Below are 17,360 nucleotides of genomic sequence, written 5' to 3' on the forward strand. Positions count from 1 at the left end.
ACTCAAATATAGGATGACTTAGGGAGATTATATGAGTGGAGCAGTGTATGATGATACTTCTCTACAACAGATGTCCAGTTTCCAACACTAGACACAAGGACAGCCTCAGCTGGAGGTCATAACTTTGTGTCTAACTCTTCCTGAATTGCATTTCCATATGAATGATCCTACCAGTTCACACCAAGAGTTTGTTTACCTCTTTGCTGTTTTCTTCTGCGGTCTCAAGTAGATGCCGAGGGAATAAAAACATCCAAGCAACCACAGGGGAAAGCAGACAGCCTGCCTTCCTCCAGCCCTTGCATGGGAAGCCCTGATCAGAGTTGCCTTTGACAGTGGAGGGGGAACTGCTCTTCTCTTCCTCTTCTAAATGGTGTCAGGATGGGAGCATATAAGTAGGGGAGGGCTTGAAGCTGAAAGCATTCATCAATGTATCAACTTTTCTGGTCAGTGAACTCCTCAAGGGCAAGTGACCATCAGTGCATGGCAAATCTGGGACTCTGAGTGGCCAGGCAGAACTGAAGATTGAAGGAAGGTCTCTGGTTCTGGCTTTTTGTTTGAAAGGATTCATACTGCATCCTGCTTCCCTGTATGCAGCAGGACCAAACCATCTCTACCATCTCCCCACCTGCCTGCATAGACAGTCCCATTCCCTGAAGAATTCAGTCTCTGTTTACTCTCGGGGGTCCTCTCACAACAGCTTCCTCCAGTTCTTTCTACCGTCACTGGCTGCCATGATGGTCCCTGGCTATCTGATACCTTAGCCTCTTGTCCACATAGGATTATCCTGATACGTGACTGCTAGGTGTCTTGTTCCAAAAAAGGACTTAATTTCTTTTTCCATTCGACCTGGCTAAGACTGCCTGCCACATTTATCAGCTTTATCACGGTTTGTGATTGTTCACTGAGAGTCATTGATTTCTTTCCTGTATATAATATCTTCCTCCATTGTTTTCTTTTACTCCTACTAGGTGGAACACTGCTCACAATCTCTGGGGTGGGCTTTACCCAGAATCCTGCCCTGGTTTCTGTTTCAATGAACAGACAAACCTGTATGGTTACTCACTTGGCAGAAGAGACAGTTTGGTGCCTGACCCCGCCAGCTGCTAATTTGTCTAATGAAGATTCACAAGACATCTCTGTCAGTGTAAATGTAGTCATCAGCAGTAGGTCACTTCAACATACTCTTTTTGCAAAAAGGACCACCACCTTTAATTACCAAAGAGCTTTGACTCCTCTGATTACTGTTGTTGAAATGGCAATCATGGATAGCAGCCTGCTCTTGAGCATCCAGGGGATAAACATCACTGGATCCGTGGCTAAGCTTGGACACAGTGAATGTGAACTTGAGTTTCAACATGGCAACAAGTCTGCAATGTTTTATCAGTGTTCTTTGCCACTGAACAGCCTGGAGCCTGGGACTTTCCCCATCCGGGTTATCCAGAGGCAACTGGGATATGCTCGTGTGACAGCAAGGCTGCAGGCCCTTACAATAACTCCACGGATAACCTCCATATTCCCATCACAAGGATCAATCTGTGGTGGGATGTTACTCACTATATCTGGTACTGCTTTAAAATCCAGGAGGAATTTAGTACAGGTCAGCCTGGAGGATAATTATTCCTGTGAGATCCAGAACTCTGATAACGATGCCATTAGTTGTATTGTCCTTCCAGGGGCCCATCCTTTGCACTACCAGTGGTTGGCTGAGGCATCTTGGGCTCTTAATGTCACAGTGACTGTCAATGGGATCAGCAGTGTCTGCCTTGGAGACTGTACGCTCCACCTTCACGAGCAGTGGACCCCCCTTGTAGATTTGGTGACCTGGGAGACCAATGGGACATTCACCTATGTGATGATCAAAGGACAGAGGTTGGCATGGCCAAGTGACAGCCCGGTGGTACACATGAATAACCAGACTGTCTGCAAGGTAACTTTTTGGAACGAGACCAGCATCAAGTGCCAGGCAGACTGCATCGCCCCAGGGGAGCACAACATTTCCATATCCAACAGGAAAAGTGGGCAAGCTTGCTTCAGAAAGGCGTCCAGCGTTCTCACCATCCTGCCTCAGGTGTACCGGTTTTACCCACAGAACTTCAGTACCAATGGTGGAGGCCTGCTCACCTTAGCAGGCTCGGCACTGAAAGGAAACAGAATGACTTCTGTTCTCATTGATCATCACCCTTGCCTTGTTCTCAATGTCACGTGTGTAGCTATCCAGTGCACAGTGCCTCCGGGTAATGGGACTAGGGCTTTGAGTTTAAAAGTAGATGGCATCTCCTATTACCTTGGAAGAATAAGTTACAACAAGGAGTTTACCCCAGCTTTCCTTTCGCTTGTTGCCGCTGGTCTCCTTTTAACGATGACTGTATCACAGGTCACGGAGATGGACACCATCTACGTATTTGTTGGAGACTTTGCTTGTAGTGATGTCACCATCACTCGTTCTACTTTGCAGTGCTCAGCTCCTCTGCTCCCTGTTGGGGAGTACCGTGTGCTGGGCCTGGATGTCCCCAGGGGCTGGGCTTCTTCTAACCTGACGTTCACCTCTCAGCTGATGGTGACAGCTGTGCATCACAACTGGGGTAAGTCATGAAGACCTGTTGTAGCCCCTCCATGGGGTGCAGTGTGAGGGACTGCGGTGACTGGGGTTTTTTTGCATGAAAGCAAAAATTATGAATTCAAGAAAATACCCTTGTTGACAGCTGGCTCTTGGGCTCTGTCTTAAATCCCATTTTCTATCCTTTTCCAAGGTGGCTTGAATGGAGGAGCAGTTTATTTGCGTGGAACTGGGTTTTCCCCAGGGAAGACTTCGGTCACAGTCTGTGGCACCCCCTGTGACATGTTGGACAACACGACGATGACTGACCTGAGCTGCCTTGCCCCACGCTTACATGGTCAGCTAAGACACAAAACCTGGCATTGTGTTAAAAATATCCCCTAAAAACCTATATTGACCCAAAAGTTGGGGGTCTCATCCTAGGGGAACAGAGAGCAGCAGCAGCCCTGGAGAAAAGAGAGAAGCTAACACAGCATTGACCTCTGTTTTTTGAGCTCAATCCAAAGACAATTGCTGTCAGGGGGAGTTTTTGCATCAAAGGCTTTGGGCTAGATCTGCTGTGTGTGCCTGTATCCAGAGCTGCCACACACGCTTTGTGGGTGTCTATGAGATGTGCACAGTAACAGCAGTTCCTTGTGGCAACTATTCCTTGGGAAAACTGTGTCACACAAAAGGTGCATGAAGGCTGTAGGGTTGGGAAGCCAAGCACCTCTTGGCCATCATGACTGGTCTAGTGAGTTGAGCTCCCTTAAAAGTCTTTTCTTTGTGGACCCATATATTTTGTGTTTTGGCTGCATGGTGGGACAGCTTCAGTGGGAGGAAAAGTATGAATGATGGGAGGGTGAACGAATGACATACTTTGGGCAGTTCATACCTTTGGGAGTCTGGAGATGAGGATTTGAATTCCTTGAGAGGAAGATGAGAGCATCTCACAGCCAGAGCATCCTCCTTAACTGGAGAGAGGCAGCACAGCAGGGAATGATGCTATGATCTCCAGCTGTCTTAAAGAGAAATAAGCCTGCCCCAATTTTGGAGGAAACTCTTACAAATGGGCATTTGCTGGGACAAGACATATTTCCTCCCTCCCCTACTGGCAGCACAGAATTAGGCTCCTAAGATCTGCAAAAGGCAGGATTAAAGACTTTTAAATCTCACCCTGAGACATATGCCATTCCGCAAAACCTAAGCACAGAGCACCTACCTTGGTGCTGCAGCATCTCAACGCTTGGTAGCGTAACACTTCAGCCCCTTCACAGCTCTGATACTAGGAGAACATCCTGAGATCTACAGAAATATTTGCCATTCTATGGCCATCCAAAGATCCACCATCCAGTTAACCAGAGATTCATGGTCTCTTCTCCTTTGTGGACCTGGAAGAAAGGTGGCAATGAGAGTGTCCATCAGGGTAAATTGCCAGGGTTTTGCTCAAAGGTGTGTGGAATCTCCAGCCTCCAAAATAGCCAGAAGTTGACGAGATTAGTTGCTGAGAAAGCAGTCCAATGTGAAATTTATCATTCCTTTGAGCAAGGGTTGGGATGGGAGGCGTCCAGGTGTACCCTCCAGCCTCAGTTATTCCGAAATTCTAAATTTGCTCTTGTCATTTTGAATGGTTCCTTTCCTCATCCATGAGGAATACTAAGAAAAATAGAGGGGGGCTGGGGGAAAGGGCTTTAAAACCCAACCCCAAGCACTCAAAAGGAAACAGCAAGATGTTGTAAGGGCTCAGTTTTCTTTGTTTTATAAAGGATCAGGGCACAGCCCACAAAACTGCTTATTATTATTTTTTTAAATAAGAATAAAGACATGGTGCTGGAGTGCTGGGAAAAAAAAAAATTCAGAGCACAAAACAGGGAAGTCTGGTTATTGCAGGAAGAATAACAGAATAAAATGTGATCAAATTGATCCAAACTGTGAAAACTTTAATAACTCTGTTCAAAATCCACTGAGTGGTAGGCGGCAGAGGGAGCCTGGGGAAAACCATCTCACAGGCAGGACCACAATGCTTATTATTGACACTAGATGTCAGCAAGCGAATGCTGATTGCTGCCCGCTTGCTGGTTGCGTTTCTGGAGAGAAGAGGCAAAGGATGCGTTGCCTCACTAACCAAAGGGACACGGCCGCTTTTGCTTTGAGGCCAGTTACAAGACATCCCTTCTCTCCCCTACCCTGGATTTTGCCGTGTGCAGCCTTGCAAATCTCACCAGTCGAGTTGCAAAAATGTTTCTCTGTCAATGAAGTATTTACAAGAAAATGTTGTGGGGTTTTTTGCATTTTTTTTTTTTTAAATATCCTTCGCAGGCTGCTTAAATCTGTGAGTGTTTGCCAGGCTATTCGTACTCCCTGAGACAGGCGTATTCAGCCTGGGCACATGTGGCATTGGTGAATCTGTATATAGAGCAAGATGCTTTCCAGATGGCTTTCTCCTAATATTTAGGGGATTGCACACCCCCACCATTTAGGACATGAGTGGATTTATTAAGTGCAGTTAGTCTGGTCTCACCTCGTGGCTAACATGCTGCTGTTTGCCCGGGGCAGTTTGCCACTTGGCACTTGCACATCCAGCGCTCAGACCTTTCTTTCACAGCTTCATCCACGTGGGAGAGGTGGCGAAATGACTAGGGAGATGCGGGACCACGAGCCGTGAAGGAGATGGGAGGGATAGGTCTGTGGTGCCCCAGGGTCCCTTCGGTGCAGAGGCTGGTGCAAGCCAGGTTGGACGCTTGTCTGATATTTCCCAGCGTTGTTTGTGGACTGGGTGATGAGAAGTGAAGAGTTCAAGCTGCATTTCTTCTGTTACAGCACGCTGTGAAGCAGAAAGTCCTCTCCTCCGGCACTGCGGGATGTCAGGTGGCAGCTTGCCACCTGGGGTTTCTGCACTAGGTCATGTTGTGTCTGGCTTGCTTAAGATTAGAGATGTTCACGTGGGAATCCCCAACCGGTCCATCTAGCTTACTCATGTGATCAAATCCGTAGGGCAAGGCTCTGCAGGTAGGAAATGTGACTTCTTTCCCATTTAAAAGGCAGTTTTCTAAGACATGAGGAACCACTGGTCCCAGCAGGATCCATCCATAAGCCTGCCCCATGCGGTCTTCCTTAGGAATGGGGGTTGAGCGGGGTTGCAGCAAGGTTTCGGTTTGATCATTGACAAGAGCTGGGCACGCTAAGTACTGCAACGTGCTCATTCCGGAGCACAAGGAATAGTAACACAAACCTAGACTCTTTCGTGAAAACCGTTGTCTTTTGCAAGCTGCAGAAAAATCAAGTCAGAACAGAGCTAAAATTTGAGTTTCACCCTTAAAGCTTAAGAAAATTAACAAAATTAAATAAAATTAACAAACCCACATTCCCTTCAAGCAAAACCAAAATCAAAATAAAAAAACTCAAACCAACCCATAAATCTTTAAAGATCTGGTAAAGAGATAACTGGCTTGATCCCAAAATCTCTCTTTTTCTCTTGTTCTTGCTTTGTTACTCGTGTCGCAGCGCTGTTGATGAGTGCAAATACAGCTGTGGATTCTGTTCAGCTCAGGTTGAATTTACAGAACACATGGTTAATGTCTGTGGGATTGAATTGTGCTCCTGTGAAAGATGGGAAGACTGGCAGGAAGCTTGAGGCAGGTGAAAAAACAACTGAATATTCCTATTGTATGATATTAGGGTAGGTACCATATACAAATTTTGCAGTAAGCCAGTACTCGAGATTGTATGTTTGACATGGGGGTGAGGGTAAAGAAGGGGCCTTTAAAAGGAGGTGAACTGATAAGAAGATCCATCAGGGAAAAAGCTGAGTCTAATTTTCCTGGTTGCATCAGAGTGCTTGGAATAACAGGTCTGGCTTCAGGGCTTTGACGTAACAGCTCTTGGGATCTTTGTTAGTGAGTCCTGTTAGTTAGTCAGATTACATTGGTAAAAGCGAAAGTTGAGGGAAGAGGATTTAGATTAAAGGCTAGAAATGAAATGTGGCTGATTTAAAAGGAAGAGAGACATGACTTGGTGGAGCTCTTCATATGGGGCAAGAGGAGAGAGAGGAATGAGCAGTGCAGATGTACCACCGAGATGCGTTGAGCTAGGACCAAGGGGGACTATAGCCAGGGAAATGGGGTGATTTGTATGAGTAAATGCAGAAGATATGAAGAGTGGCACTTGAAACCTGAGAAGAAGTGAGGGCTTCTGATGTTTATTGTGGAGATCAAACCAAATGATCCAAATGGTCCCTTCTGTCCTTCAAATCTGGAAATGAAATTAAGAAAGAAGAAAAAAAAATGCATATTGATTACACGGCAGGAACATTCTGACAGTGAGATCTATTAAGCAGTGGAATAGATGCTTGCAAAGTCACCTCTTGGGACTTCTGAAACTCAGCTCTGCGAAATGAATGTCTCCTAGGGAGCAATTCTTCATAGGCAGAGGTTGGACTTGATGACCTTAACAGGTCTCTCTTTCCTTCTCTCCTTTTTTTTTTTTTTTATTTTTTAACCTTTGTCTTCCCTGCTAAGCACATGTTAATGTTATGCTCTGCAGTCCGTTTTGTGAGCGGTGGATAACTGGGGATGTGCGGTTTGGCACCGGGACTCCTTGGGCAGTTGTTCAATCAATCTGCAGCTGCCCTTGGAACTCCTGTAGGTTTTAGCCTCATCACATGTCCGACAGTTGTTATTAAACAGTGACCCAGAACAAAGCCCTTGTGCTGAGCATCCCAGGATCCTGGCTTAAGCCAGAGCATCCCTCAAAGACAGGGTTGGGGGCAGTCGGTCCCTAACCCATTACCAACATGCAGAGATTTGGCTGCCGCTGTGTCTGATCTCAAAAGAGAAGCCGTAACGGGATGAATGCATTCATCTCGGTGATGGGATTGTATTACACGTGATTAGCAGGTTTTATCTTTATAGGGAATATAAAGCATAAAGAAGCTTCATTCTGGGGTTTGAACACTAACTAATTAAGCGGAGAGAAGAATTGTGGCCCAGAATGGACAGACTATCCTTTTAGGATATACTAAGTGTGTTGCAATCTTTAGTTGATATTTTTTGATACTGGTGTGGCAGGAGATAATGGCACCAATAATACCAAGAGATATTTGTGTTTAATGGTCGGGGGAAGGGGGATGAAAGGCCAAGACTTTCTCCTAGCTGAGAAAAGTATTAAATCCTCTGGGAGCAGGGGAACAGGAGGACCTCAGAGATCTCCAAAGAAGGAATGAGAATTGGACATCTCCTCAAAGAGTGGTATCTCCATCAGATGGACAGGAGCTGTAGGGTGTAGAAATGAGATCCCTCCCTCCTTCCACCTGAGAGGGAGAAAGTGGTCTTAGGTTTGATTCTGGGGTGTATAGATTAAGCAGGGTTTTCTTGGATTTTCCTTCCACCAATCTCTTTACAACCCTTTGCAACCATGTTCTTTAGCTTAGATTTTATAAACAAATACCTTCGTTTGTCTGGTTTGAGTTAAAAATGATTTCAGCAGTTGGCAGGAAGCAAGGTCTTGTGTTCCTACAGGCATGATAACATCGAGATGAGGGTACTGGAGAACTTCAGAAGTGCCCTATTTCCACATAACATTTTGGGGGTATCCAAAGAGTGACAGTCTGTTCTTCTGCTGAGCTCTAAGGGCTGTGCAGGAAATATCTTCTAGTGACCTACATTAGCCGGGCAAGTTCTTTGACAGCAGCAAGGTATCAAGGAAAATATTAATGTCCTGAGATTCTGTGGGTCATTTCTAACATTCGTCCTAAAATAGGATTCAGCTGTTTTTCCCCCTAGGAAAACCCTGCCATGTTCTTTTCAAGACCACAAAAGAAAACCAAAGCCTCTTTTGATTAGCTCAGCAACTGGTTGTTTTTTCTTATATTGTGGAATGTGAATTTAATCCGTCTTTGACCACCCACTTTCAGAGGGTGATCAAACACTGGAACAGGCTTCCTAGAGAAATGGTTGATACCTCATGCCTATCAGTGTTTAAGAGACATTTGGACAATGCCCTTAATAATATGCTTCAAGTTTTGGTCAGCCCTGAAGTGGTCAGGCAGTTGGACTAGATGATTGTGGTAGGTCCTTTCCAACCAAAAATGTTGTATTCTATTCTATTGTATTCTATTCTATGTGCTCATATTGCTCTAGTTGGTTATTCATCTAAGGCAGCTCCATTACCACTGAGCTTATCACAGCTTAAGTCTGAGCTTAACACAGCTTTTCGTGTCACTAGTAGAATAGAATAGTAAAGCAGAAGGAGCTGTTATACCCTATTACAAAAGGGGAACAAATTCTTTTGCCCACAGGAAAGTTGTGGGTTTGTGGAGAAAAGAACGGGCAGTGCCATCGCTGCTTGGATGTCCTTCATCTTTGCTAGTTTTGAGAAGTTCTCAGCATCCCACTGGCTGAAAAAAAAGCATATATGCCATCTCTTTTGGAGAAATCCCTATAAGGAATTGGTTCTGCTGCAGGTTGTTGCAAAGGCAAGTTCTTGGTAGTATTTAGTCCTCTTGGATGGCATTCATTTGCCAAAACACAGATATCTAGTGCTACTTAAAATGCCCTTGGAATGGCAGCCTGGCCTCCAGGAAGACACAAGGTTTCTATGGGAACTATAGGACACCTCAGGTGGCTCTAGACATAATTCCTGGACAGTAGAAGCAAAATATAGGCATGGTGCCATCATTCCTTTAGGTTTCTCTGTCTATCACTCGTCTCTCTCATGTTTATATGTAGGTCTTTGAGACAGGAATTTTGTTTGGCTGTGTTTGAATGGATGCCGAGCAAGAGAACCGTCACTGGATGTGGGGAAGGAAAGAGGTTAAGCATATTGCAAAATGTGTGAAGATGTGGGTAACTTTTTTCTTATTCTAAATCCAGAGGAGAAAAATACAGAAAAATTGTGAACTCTCTCTCTGAAGTTCGGAGCAGGTGAAATGCTAGGTTTTAATATTTCAAAAAATACCTTAAACATTGAACAGCTATAAACTTTTCAAAAATACTCCATATGAAATAATAATTTTTAGCAAAAAGTGCTACATCTTTCAACATGGGAAATATAGCATTTTCATATTTTTACCATTTCAAACACCATTTTCAGAATTGCTTAGGAGCCAAGACATTCATTGACAATGACACTTGCCCAACAAACAAGATACCTTTTGAACAACTGGAATTTAAAAAAACAAACAAACAAAAATTCTTTCTTGATAAATTCCCGTTGATTGCACTTCTGATACTTGAGGAACACTCTTAGATACTACAGTGCAGAGTGTAATACTCTCCACAGACCTTTTCAGGAGTTCATTACAATTGTTTTATTAGTTCAGGATTAATGAAAATTCTCCAAAAGTCTTTACATGCTCAGAGTTCTGAGAGAAAGAGTTTTGATCTCTGGCACGGTTTAATGCTTAAAGCACTTTTTTTTTTTTTTTAAATTATTAAAACCAAACATTTCAACTGATCTGAACTTCAGAGACAGTGCAGAATTTTTTTTAAGCATTTCTGTCTGGGTTTAGAATAAGAAAACCTAGTTTCTGTTCACACCGCTTGTTCCTTAAATACACCTCAAAGCAAAGCAGCTGCTCCCATTACACTTCCTACCACATCCATGGAGTCAAACTTGGACCAAGTCGCTAGTCACACTCAGGTACAAAGTGAGGTGAGCTGGGAGATCTCAGTTCACACAAGTTCCCTAGAAGCCCTCCAAGCTCTGGCAACTTTTTCACTAAACCTATTTCTGGATTTCAAAGCTGCGATAGACCTTAAGTTGCAACATCTCCCTGCTAAAAGATTTGTGCCTTACTCCTGATCTGTAAGCTGTTGTCCATCTTCCCCAGAAGAAATGTCCATGCTCTTATTTAATCACTTATGTCACTTCCTTCTGGATGGAACAATTTGATCCTAAAGACCATTTTGATGCTCAATGCACAAAGGAGGTTATATGCTTGCTCACACAAAGCAAAAGGGGCTGAAGGAGTTGCATGGAGACCTACTCATCCTCAAAAAGGAGGTTGGGACATGCACATCAGGAATCCACAGTAACAACTGTCAGTTGCTAAAAATCTGTTTAATGTCAGTGATGTGTAGGCTGCTTTGGGTTATTTTTTTTCCCCCTCTTGCCTTTGCAGCATCTTTGGCCATTCTCTGTGGCCTGGCACATTCTTCTGTTGACTGCCGAGAAGACAGAGCCACCTTCATTGAATGCGATATCCAAGTCACGGTGGATTCCTATCACCAGAGAGGATCTGTGTCTTACCTGTATGTCTGTGAGGACAGCCCACCTCAGTGGCATTGGAGGGACATCAACCCACCCCAGAGGCGTTTTGCTGGACTCTTTGCCAGGTTAGTGCTGCTGCTCTCCAACGGTTGAGTGGGCCAATCCATGAGCAACATCCCCCAGAAGGTATTGCACCTTTTGCCGAATTGGCTCCTGCCAAGTGATGGACTGAAGGAGCAAGTTTCTAATTCTTATGTTGATGCCAACAGAGCAATTTAGCCTTGAGACCACTAGAGAGCTCTGCTGGGTTGCGAAATTCATTCCTTGTGTCTATCAAAGCATCTCTAGCCCCCCCTCCTTCCTTTCTATCTTTTTAAAGTGTTTGAGAGACATCAGAAAATCCATCTCGTAAACAGCCTGCTTTGTTCCTTCTTAGGTTTTAATATTTATCTTCTGATCCAAAGCAACATCTGGTGGATGCCAATGGGGAAAAAGATTAGGCATTATGAAAAGCAGAAGGTTTTTTTTTTTCCCTACTTTTTTTTTCCGCTTTCTTTCTCCAAGCAGTTTCCTAAGTAAAAAGTCGTAGAGAAAATTCAGCAGGCTGTGCAATATTTACTCAGCGAGGGTGCTCAGGCGCTTACTCAAAGCTCAGGCTTTGCAAATCCAAGGCCAAGTTGCCCGGGAGTATAAATGGGTACAGTTGCCTTTAATGAAGCCATGGGGATTTATACATGCAGAGCATTTACTTCTAGGAGTAAGAGGGAGGACTGAATTAAGGAATAAACAGATGAACAAAACTTTCCAAAAGACACTAAACAAACAGAGAATTAGAATATCACTGCAGTGCATTGCCCATGATTTGCTGTACGTGGTGAACCCATTCCTGGCTGGTGCCTGATGCTATGGTCCAGATATTTCAATGGAGTTGCAGAGATTTGGAGCTCATTCTTATCTCATCCTTATGTCACAGCTGGTGTTGTGACTCACCAGAGGGAGTTCCAGATGCCCTGTGTTGAGGAAAGAAAACCACTGGCATTTACTGAACAAAGAGAACAACACACGAGTTGCACAATTTTTTAAACTTGTTTTTTAAAAAAAAAAAAGTGTTCTTTTTTTTTTTAAAAAAAAAACAATTTGCACAGTTACAGCATCTGCCTGTCAGTCTGTCATTTTCTTTCCACCAGCTTTTGAGCTCTGATTAATTTGACGTGGGTTCCATAAGGGATGGACGTCTTAAGAATCACAAAATTCTTGTCAGTTTTGAGAAAACCTGTGATAAGCAGAAAGAAATTATTTTCCTGTGGAGGGAGAGGAGTGCAGAATTCTGCCCTAATCTGTTGTTTGTCAGCAAACTGCAGGGCAGACAGCAGATACGTACAGCTGGCCAACTGACGTGTCCGAAGTCACATTGTGCATTAGTAACGTCCTATAGCATCCTAGGAGATGGAGAGGACAGTTTTGATGGGGGAGACAAGAGTAGGGAGACTTAGAGGGGGGGAAAAAATAATCCTGAAATTAAACTAATTTCATCAGTTCTATTGCTCCCAGAATGACTTGTTTCAAAACAAAAAAATCCAGAAGCCTTGCCTTGTCTAGCTGAACTTTGCTTTCCTTTTGCTCGCATCAGTGTAACCCCAAACCAGGTAATCTACAAACTTGAGAGCAACAGGGCAACCCAACATCTGTCTCTCTGGTTTTTTGCTTCTTGTTCCCTGGATAACAAAATCACGCTTAGCTCTTTACTGATAAAAATTCATCTGCAATGAGTCTATTCCTATGATGGTTTTTCTTCTTGCTCTTTTTCTTGCTTCGGGCTGCTACAATTCTGCTGCTGTAGCTTCTCCATCCTGGTCTCAACAGGGAGAGCAGAGAGGATCTGCGCCTGTGCTTATCCTGTGGACGGAAAAGTCATACAATCCATTTGCTGACTGCTTCCTTATTGTTTTTCACTGTGGTTTTGTCCAATTTAATCGTGAATGTCCCAGAGACAGTGTTTATTAATCCTTCAGGGAATCCTAATATGTTAACATATTTCTGAATCAAATCAATCAACTTTTTCTTACCTACTATTTTCCCCTTCTTCCAACTTCTTCAACCTCTTAGTTACTGTCATTAATTTTTTCCCCCTATTGTGCTCATGCTTGTCTAATAGTTAGAAATTAAAACTTGGGCTGCTGAGGAATTTTCCAGAGTACTGATGGTTTTTCTGGTGAATCTATTTCTAAATGGGGTCTTGCTGAAAGGGAGCAGGGGCAAAGAAGATTGTTTGATGTCAAGTGAGTTTCCTGATCTAAAAAATCAGGGGAGAAGTAGAGGAAGTGAGAGTTTAAAGTCATCCAAATTACCTATTTCAGAGCTTTTGAAAACATTTTTTTAAGTTTCAGTTCAGAAAAGTGTTTAATTTCAAAATATTAATGGAATTTGTAGCAAAGTGTTAGAAAATTAAAATCTTCAAACTAGAAAAGAACTATTTTGGGAATTCCTGAAATAATACACATTGATTGTTGTCATTAATAATAGTGACTGATAATGACAAGAATAAAAAATATATGGACTTGAGTTCTGTGCAAATGTTCAAGATTTAAGATATTCATCCCAGATGGGGACAAAACTACTGAAAACATCCCTGGCTTAACTGCACATTAAATCTCTCCTTTCTTACTAGTTTTACAGCGGTTTGAATAAAGCTGCTTCTAATCTAGTCTGTACTATAGCCTATACTTTATGAACGCATAACGGCAAATGTATATTCCTTAGAAGAGGTGCAAGTCTTGCTATAGACAACACTGATACCAAGATACATCCCTGAATTCCCTTTAACGTCACCCTTCCTTTTCTTGCATTTCCTTTAAATACTGCAATTTGTTAACAGTTTTCCAGCATCAAGGTTTCGGGAGGCAGTTACTAAAGGACAAAGAGGAATTGGCTCTTTGCCTACAAGCAAAGCTTGTTAACTTCTTGTAAAAAGACATGAACAACCACTCAGAGGTCCTTGTATTGACTTCAGCACCTGGCAAATTGGGCCCATGCCCTGCATCTAGCCAACAACCACCCCCTTTTGCCTTTAAAACAGTTGGTTATTTAAAAGACGCAGCTTTTTCTTGCGGCATTAAAAAAAAGTACTATGCAGTCTTAAAAGATAGCCCAGTCCATTGAATTATTGTACAGGACAAGAGCCGTTCTCAAAGTGTGGCTATCAAAAGCGAGTGTAGTTCCCTATGGCTGGTTTTTGATTATTGATACAGCAGAGGGAAAGGTTTATTTAAATACAGAAATAAAAATTCACTGTTAAAAAGGTTCAGCTACGTGCAGAAAACTTTTTTTTTTAAGTTTCTAATGTGGCTGCTTTCTTTAACACTTTAACCCTGAAAAAGGGCAACAAAAAAAATAACCCCTAAATGCACTGTCAGAGCAGCTCTTTGTTTGTACAGTCAGCTGCCACATCCAGCATGGTTTGAAAACTTCATGTTCATCAAATCATCTTGATCGTCACCCTCCCGACAAAGCTCCAAGTGTTGGCTTTCCAAATGGGTCGATTTTGGTAGAACTTAGGCTCCTAACTTTGGCACTTTAGAAAATCCTGTTAGATGGGGCTTTCAGGAACCTGAAGACTTCTGAAAATCCTGGTCCTACCTTTCTGATCCTCTATTTTGTGAACTCCGTCCTCTCTTAGCTATTCAGAAAAGTGGTATAATTTCTGAGCTATATTGGTGTTGCTATAACTCATCTCCTTTCCGCTCTCCTTCCCACAAGTTGCAGGTGTGTGTTTGATGGTGGGGTGGGGAGAGGAGGAAGAAGAAGCAATGGCTGGGGGAGGAATTAAAAGTGACATTAGATTATCCTGGCCTGATCCAAAGCCTGCAGAAGTAAATTGGGAAGTTTTCCCCTCATTTTGAGGGATGTTGGATCCTATAGCTCCCTGTAACAAAATGCTACCAAAGTCAGCAGCTGTCAGCAGCAAGATCGAGAAAAAGATCTTCCCCACCACCTTTTCTATTACTTCTTTCCCCTATGCAAGGGGAGGCTTTAGAGCAAATGTCTGTTAGTATAACTGGCACATATATCGAATCTGCTTAGTCTGGGCTGTTAAGTAAGTTTAATTAATTTACTAAGTTAATGTTCCAATGCTAGCAACAAAGCATCATTGCAATCAGCTGGGTAGCAGGAATTGGAACCCCTAAATGAGCTCATTTTTTCACAGTTGGAATTAGGGACCAGTTAGCCAGTTGTGTGGTTTTTCCAATTTCTCCACTTGCCCTAGGGGAGTTGCAAGTTATCAAGTTATTCATTCCCTATTGCTAAGTGTGAGTAAGATGGGGAGGGGGGAGACACGAACAAACCCTACTCCATGTAGGAGTCCATCTTTGATCCTAACGCTGCTGATTCCCTAGCTGTTGTCTGCACTTAGCTTCCTGCCTTGGTCCTAGAATGGCATTTGCTACTATTTGTAATAGTTTGGGGAAGCAGAAAGGCATCACTGAGAGATATTTACTGCATGTATTTTCATCCTGAGTGTGTGCAGATAAAGGGGGGAAAAACAAATAAACAATAAAAGAATGGAAACAAAATTACAGAAATTTGCAAAGTTTGACAAATGGTGGCCAGGAGTTGCCACAAGCTAATGGCTTGCAATGATTAATAAGAGTAAAAATAATTGCATTTCATTAAGATTGATGACACCCCATTTAACCTCCCTTCTCGTTTCAGCCCTAAAGTGGAAAGAGATGAAGTTCTCATCTATAATAGCTCCTGTAACATTACCATGGAAACTGAGGCAGAGATGGAGTGTGAGGGAGCTAATCAGCCAATTACCGCCAAGATTACTGAGATATGGAAAAACTGGGGCCAGAACACTCAGGTATAATCAAATCTTTTTTACAGACTGATTCAAACAGCTTAAAATTAAATTTGTAATATTGTGTACATTTAAAGGAGGCAAAAAAAAAACAATTTAGACTGAGCAGCAGCAATATATAATATTAAATGCTTTCCAACTTTGAATAGCAGTTGTAATGCAGTGCAGCTGAATTAATGGTTATCTATGGTTAATCATGTATTTTATGAGACATAAATGAGCTTTACCTTATTTTCTGGGCAACGTATATCTTTTTTAACACTCTCTTTTTTTTATATAAATTCAAAGTCTGTTCTACAAGAGTTATTTTCTGTTACTTGAGCAGAAATCTTAGCCATGAGATACAGAGTTTCAGCTCTCTGGCAGAGACTTAGCATTCAGCATTTGTGCAGCTCTGGTCATATTTGGTTTTTGCTCCTTTTCAGTATCTGAAGTAAAATAGGACAGTCTTCCCAGTGCTATGTGTGGGTATAGCAAGAAGAAAGACATCTACGAAGTGTTCATTACAAAAAACTATGACTCTGAACTAACATCATTGTAGGGCTCTACATCTAAAAACGTTCATCGCAAACCTAAAACGTCCTTTTAGAGTCCTCAAGGTGTTGCAGAGTTTTTGGGGGTGTTGACCTGAAGTACTGGGTTGTGCCGTCTATGAGAAGGAACTCAGAGGAGTTGGATATTTGGTGAACACTAAATATCCTTTGTCACCATCCTTTCCTAACTGAGCAGCTCCTGAGAAGTGGTGGAGAAGTGCCACATACAGGACAGTGCAGGTGGGAAGAGTTACACACCTCACTTATCAGAACAAATGCTGGTTTTTATTTAAACCAAATTTTTATGCAGTCGTCTTAGTATAGTTGGGACCTAGGAAACTGAAGTTTGTTTGCTCTGGATTAGTATTAAACCTACCATGGTAATTTTTAACTGTGCTATCAGTAATGAAATTTTCTCCATCCCACCCCAGGAGTAGCTGCAGTGTCCTGGCAGAGTACTTCTGGTGTGTTTCTAGCATCAGATTCTAGATCTTTTACTAAGCCAAGAGTCTCGGAATATTTGCCCTGCAAATCTACTTTACGTGTATATTACTATTGCAGCTAAGTACCCTAAAATACAATTGCTTTCCTTCATGCTGTTTTAACTCTGTCCTTGGTCTGTGAAGGAATGTCGCATGTAGCCTTTTACCTGTTAGTGCTCATTTGCTAGTCAGCCTTGCTAGTTATGCTACCAGAAACATGGCCAGCTAAGGAGAAAACCAAGCAGAAAAAAAAAAAATTGCTAGTTGGCAACTGCAGGAGGCTGGCAAAGGGAAGTGCTCAGGCAAGTATCAGCTCAAATGGTAACTGCTCCTTTTATTCATATTTTCCTTCCCGAATGTGATAAGGGCTGCAGCGTAGAGGAGCTATTACCTACTGTTGGCTGTGATCTGAACAGCTCAGCTGTGTCACGGGTCCTGTAGTCTCAGTAATGAGATGATGACAGGTTGTCTTTTCACTCAGGTGGGAGCAAGAATAGGAAGAAGTAGTGAGGTTTGTCCCCGTTATGGTTTTTCTGCTCAGAGTGGGGAAAATCGAGGAAGTCCGAAGTGTCCTGAATGAACAAATTCATTCAGGGAGAGCAGGACGGAACCAGCAGCGCTTTTAGATCTGGGATTTGCTGCTGCTTAATGAACCCAGAGGGCATTTGGAATCATTTTATCCCTCTTCCCAAAACCGGCCTGGGTGAGCAGAGGTGGATGGGTGGGGAGTTCAGATAAATGGT

The 17,360-nt window shown here is 42.9% G+C and overlaps 1 protein-coding gene across 1 annotated transcript in view; it reads left to right on the forward strand.

The window, feature by feature from the left end:
• Positions 1 to 17,360, forward strand: part of PKHD1 (PKHD1 ciliary IPT domain containing fibrocystin/polyductin) — a 266,225-nt gene that overhangs the window by 45,258 nt on the left and 203,607 nt on the right. The window contains exons 31-34 of the mRNA XM_075144880.1: positions 969 to 2,582; positions 2,751 to 2,894; positions 10,656 to 10,869; positions 15,455 to 15,605. Of these exons, the coding sequence (XP_075000981.1) occupies positions 969 to 2,582; positions 2,751 to 2,894; positions 10,656 to 10,869; positions 15,455 to 15,605 (2,123 nt within the window). The remainder of the gene's footprint in view (positions 1 to 968; positions 2,583 to 2,750; positions 2,895 to 10,655; positions 10,870 to 15,454; positions 15,606 to 17,360) is intronic.

Source organism: Calonectris borealis, chromosome 3 (genome assembly GCF_964195595.1).
Source record: "Calonectris borealis chromosome 3, bCalBor7.hap1.2, whole genome shotgun sequence".
NCBI lineage: Eukaryota > Metazoa > Chordata > Aves > Procellariiformes > Procellariidae > Calonectris > Calonectris borealis.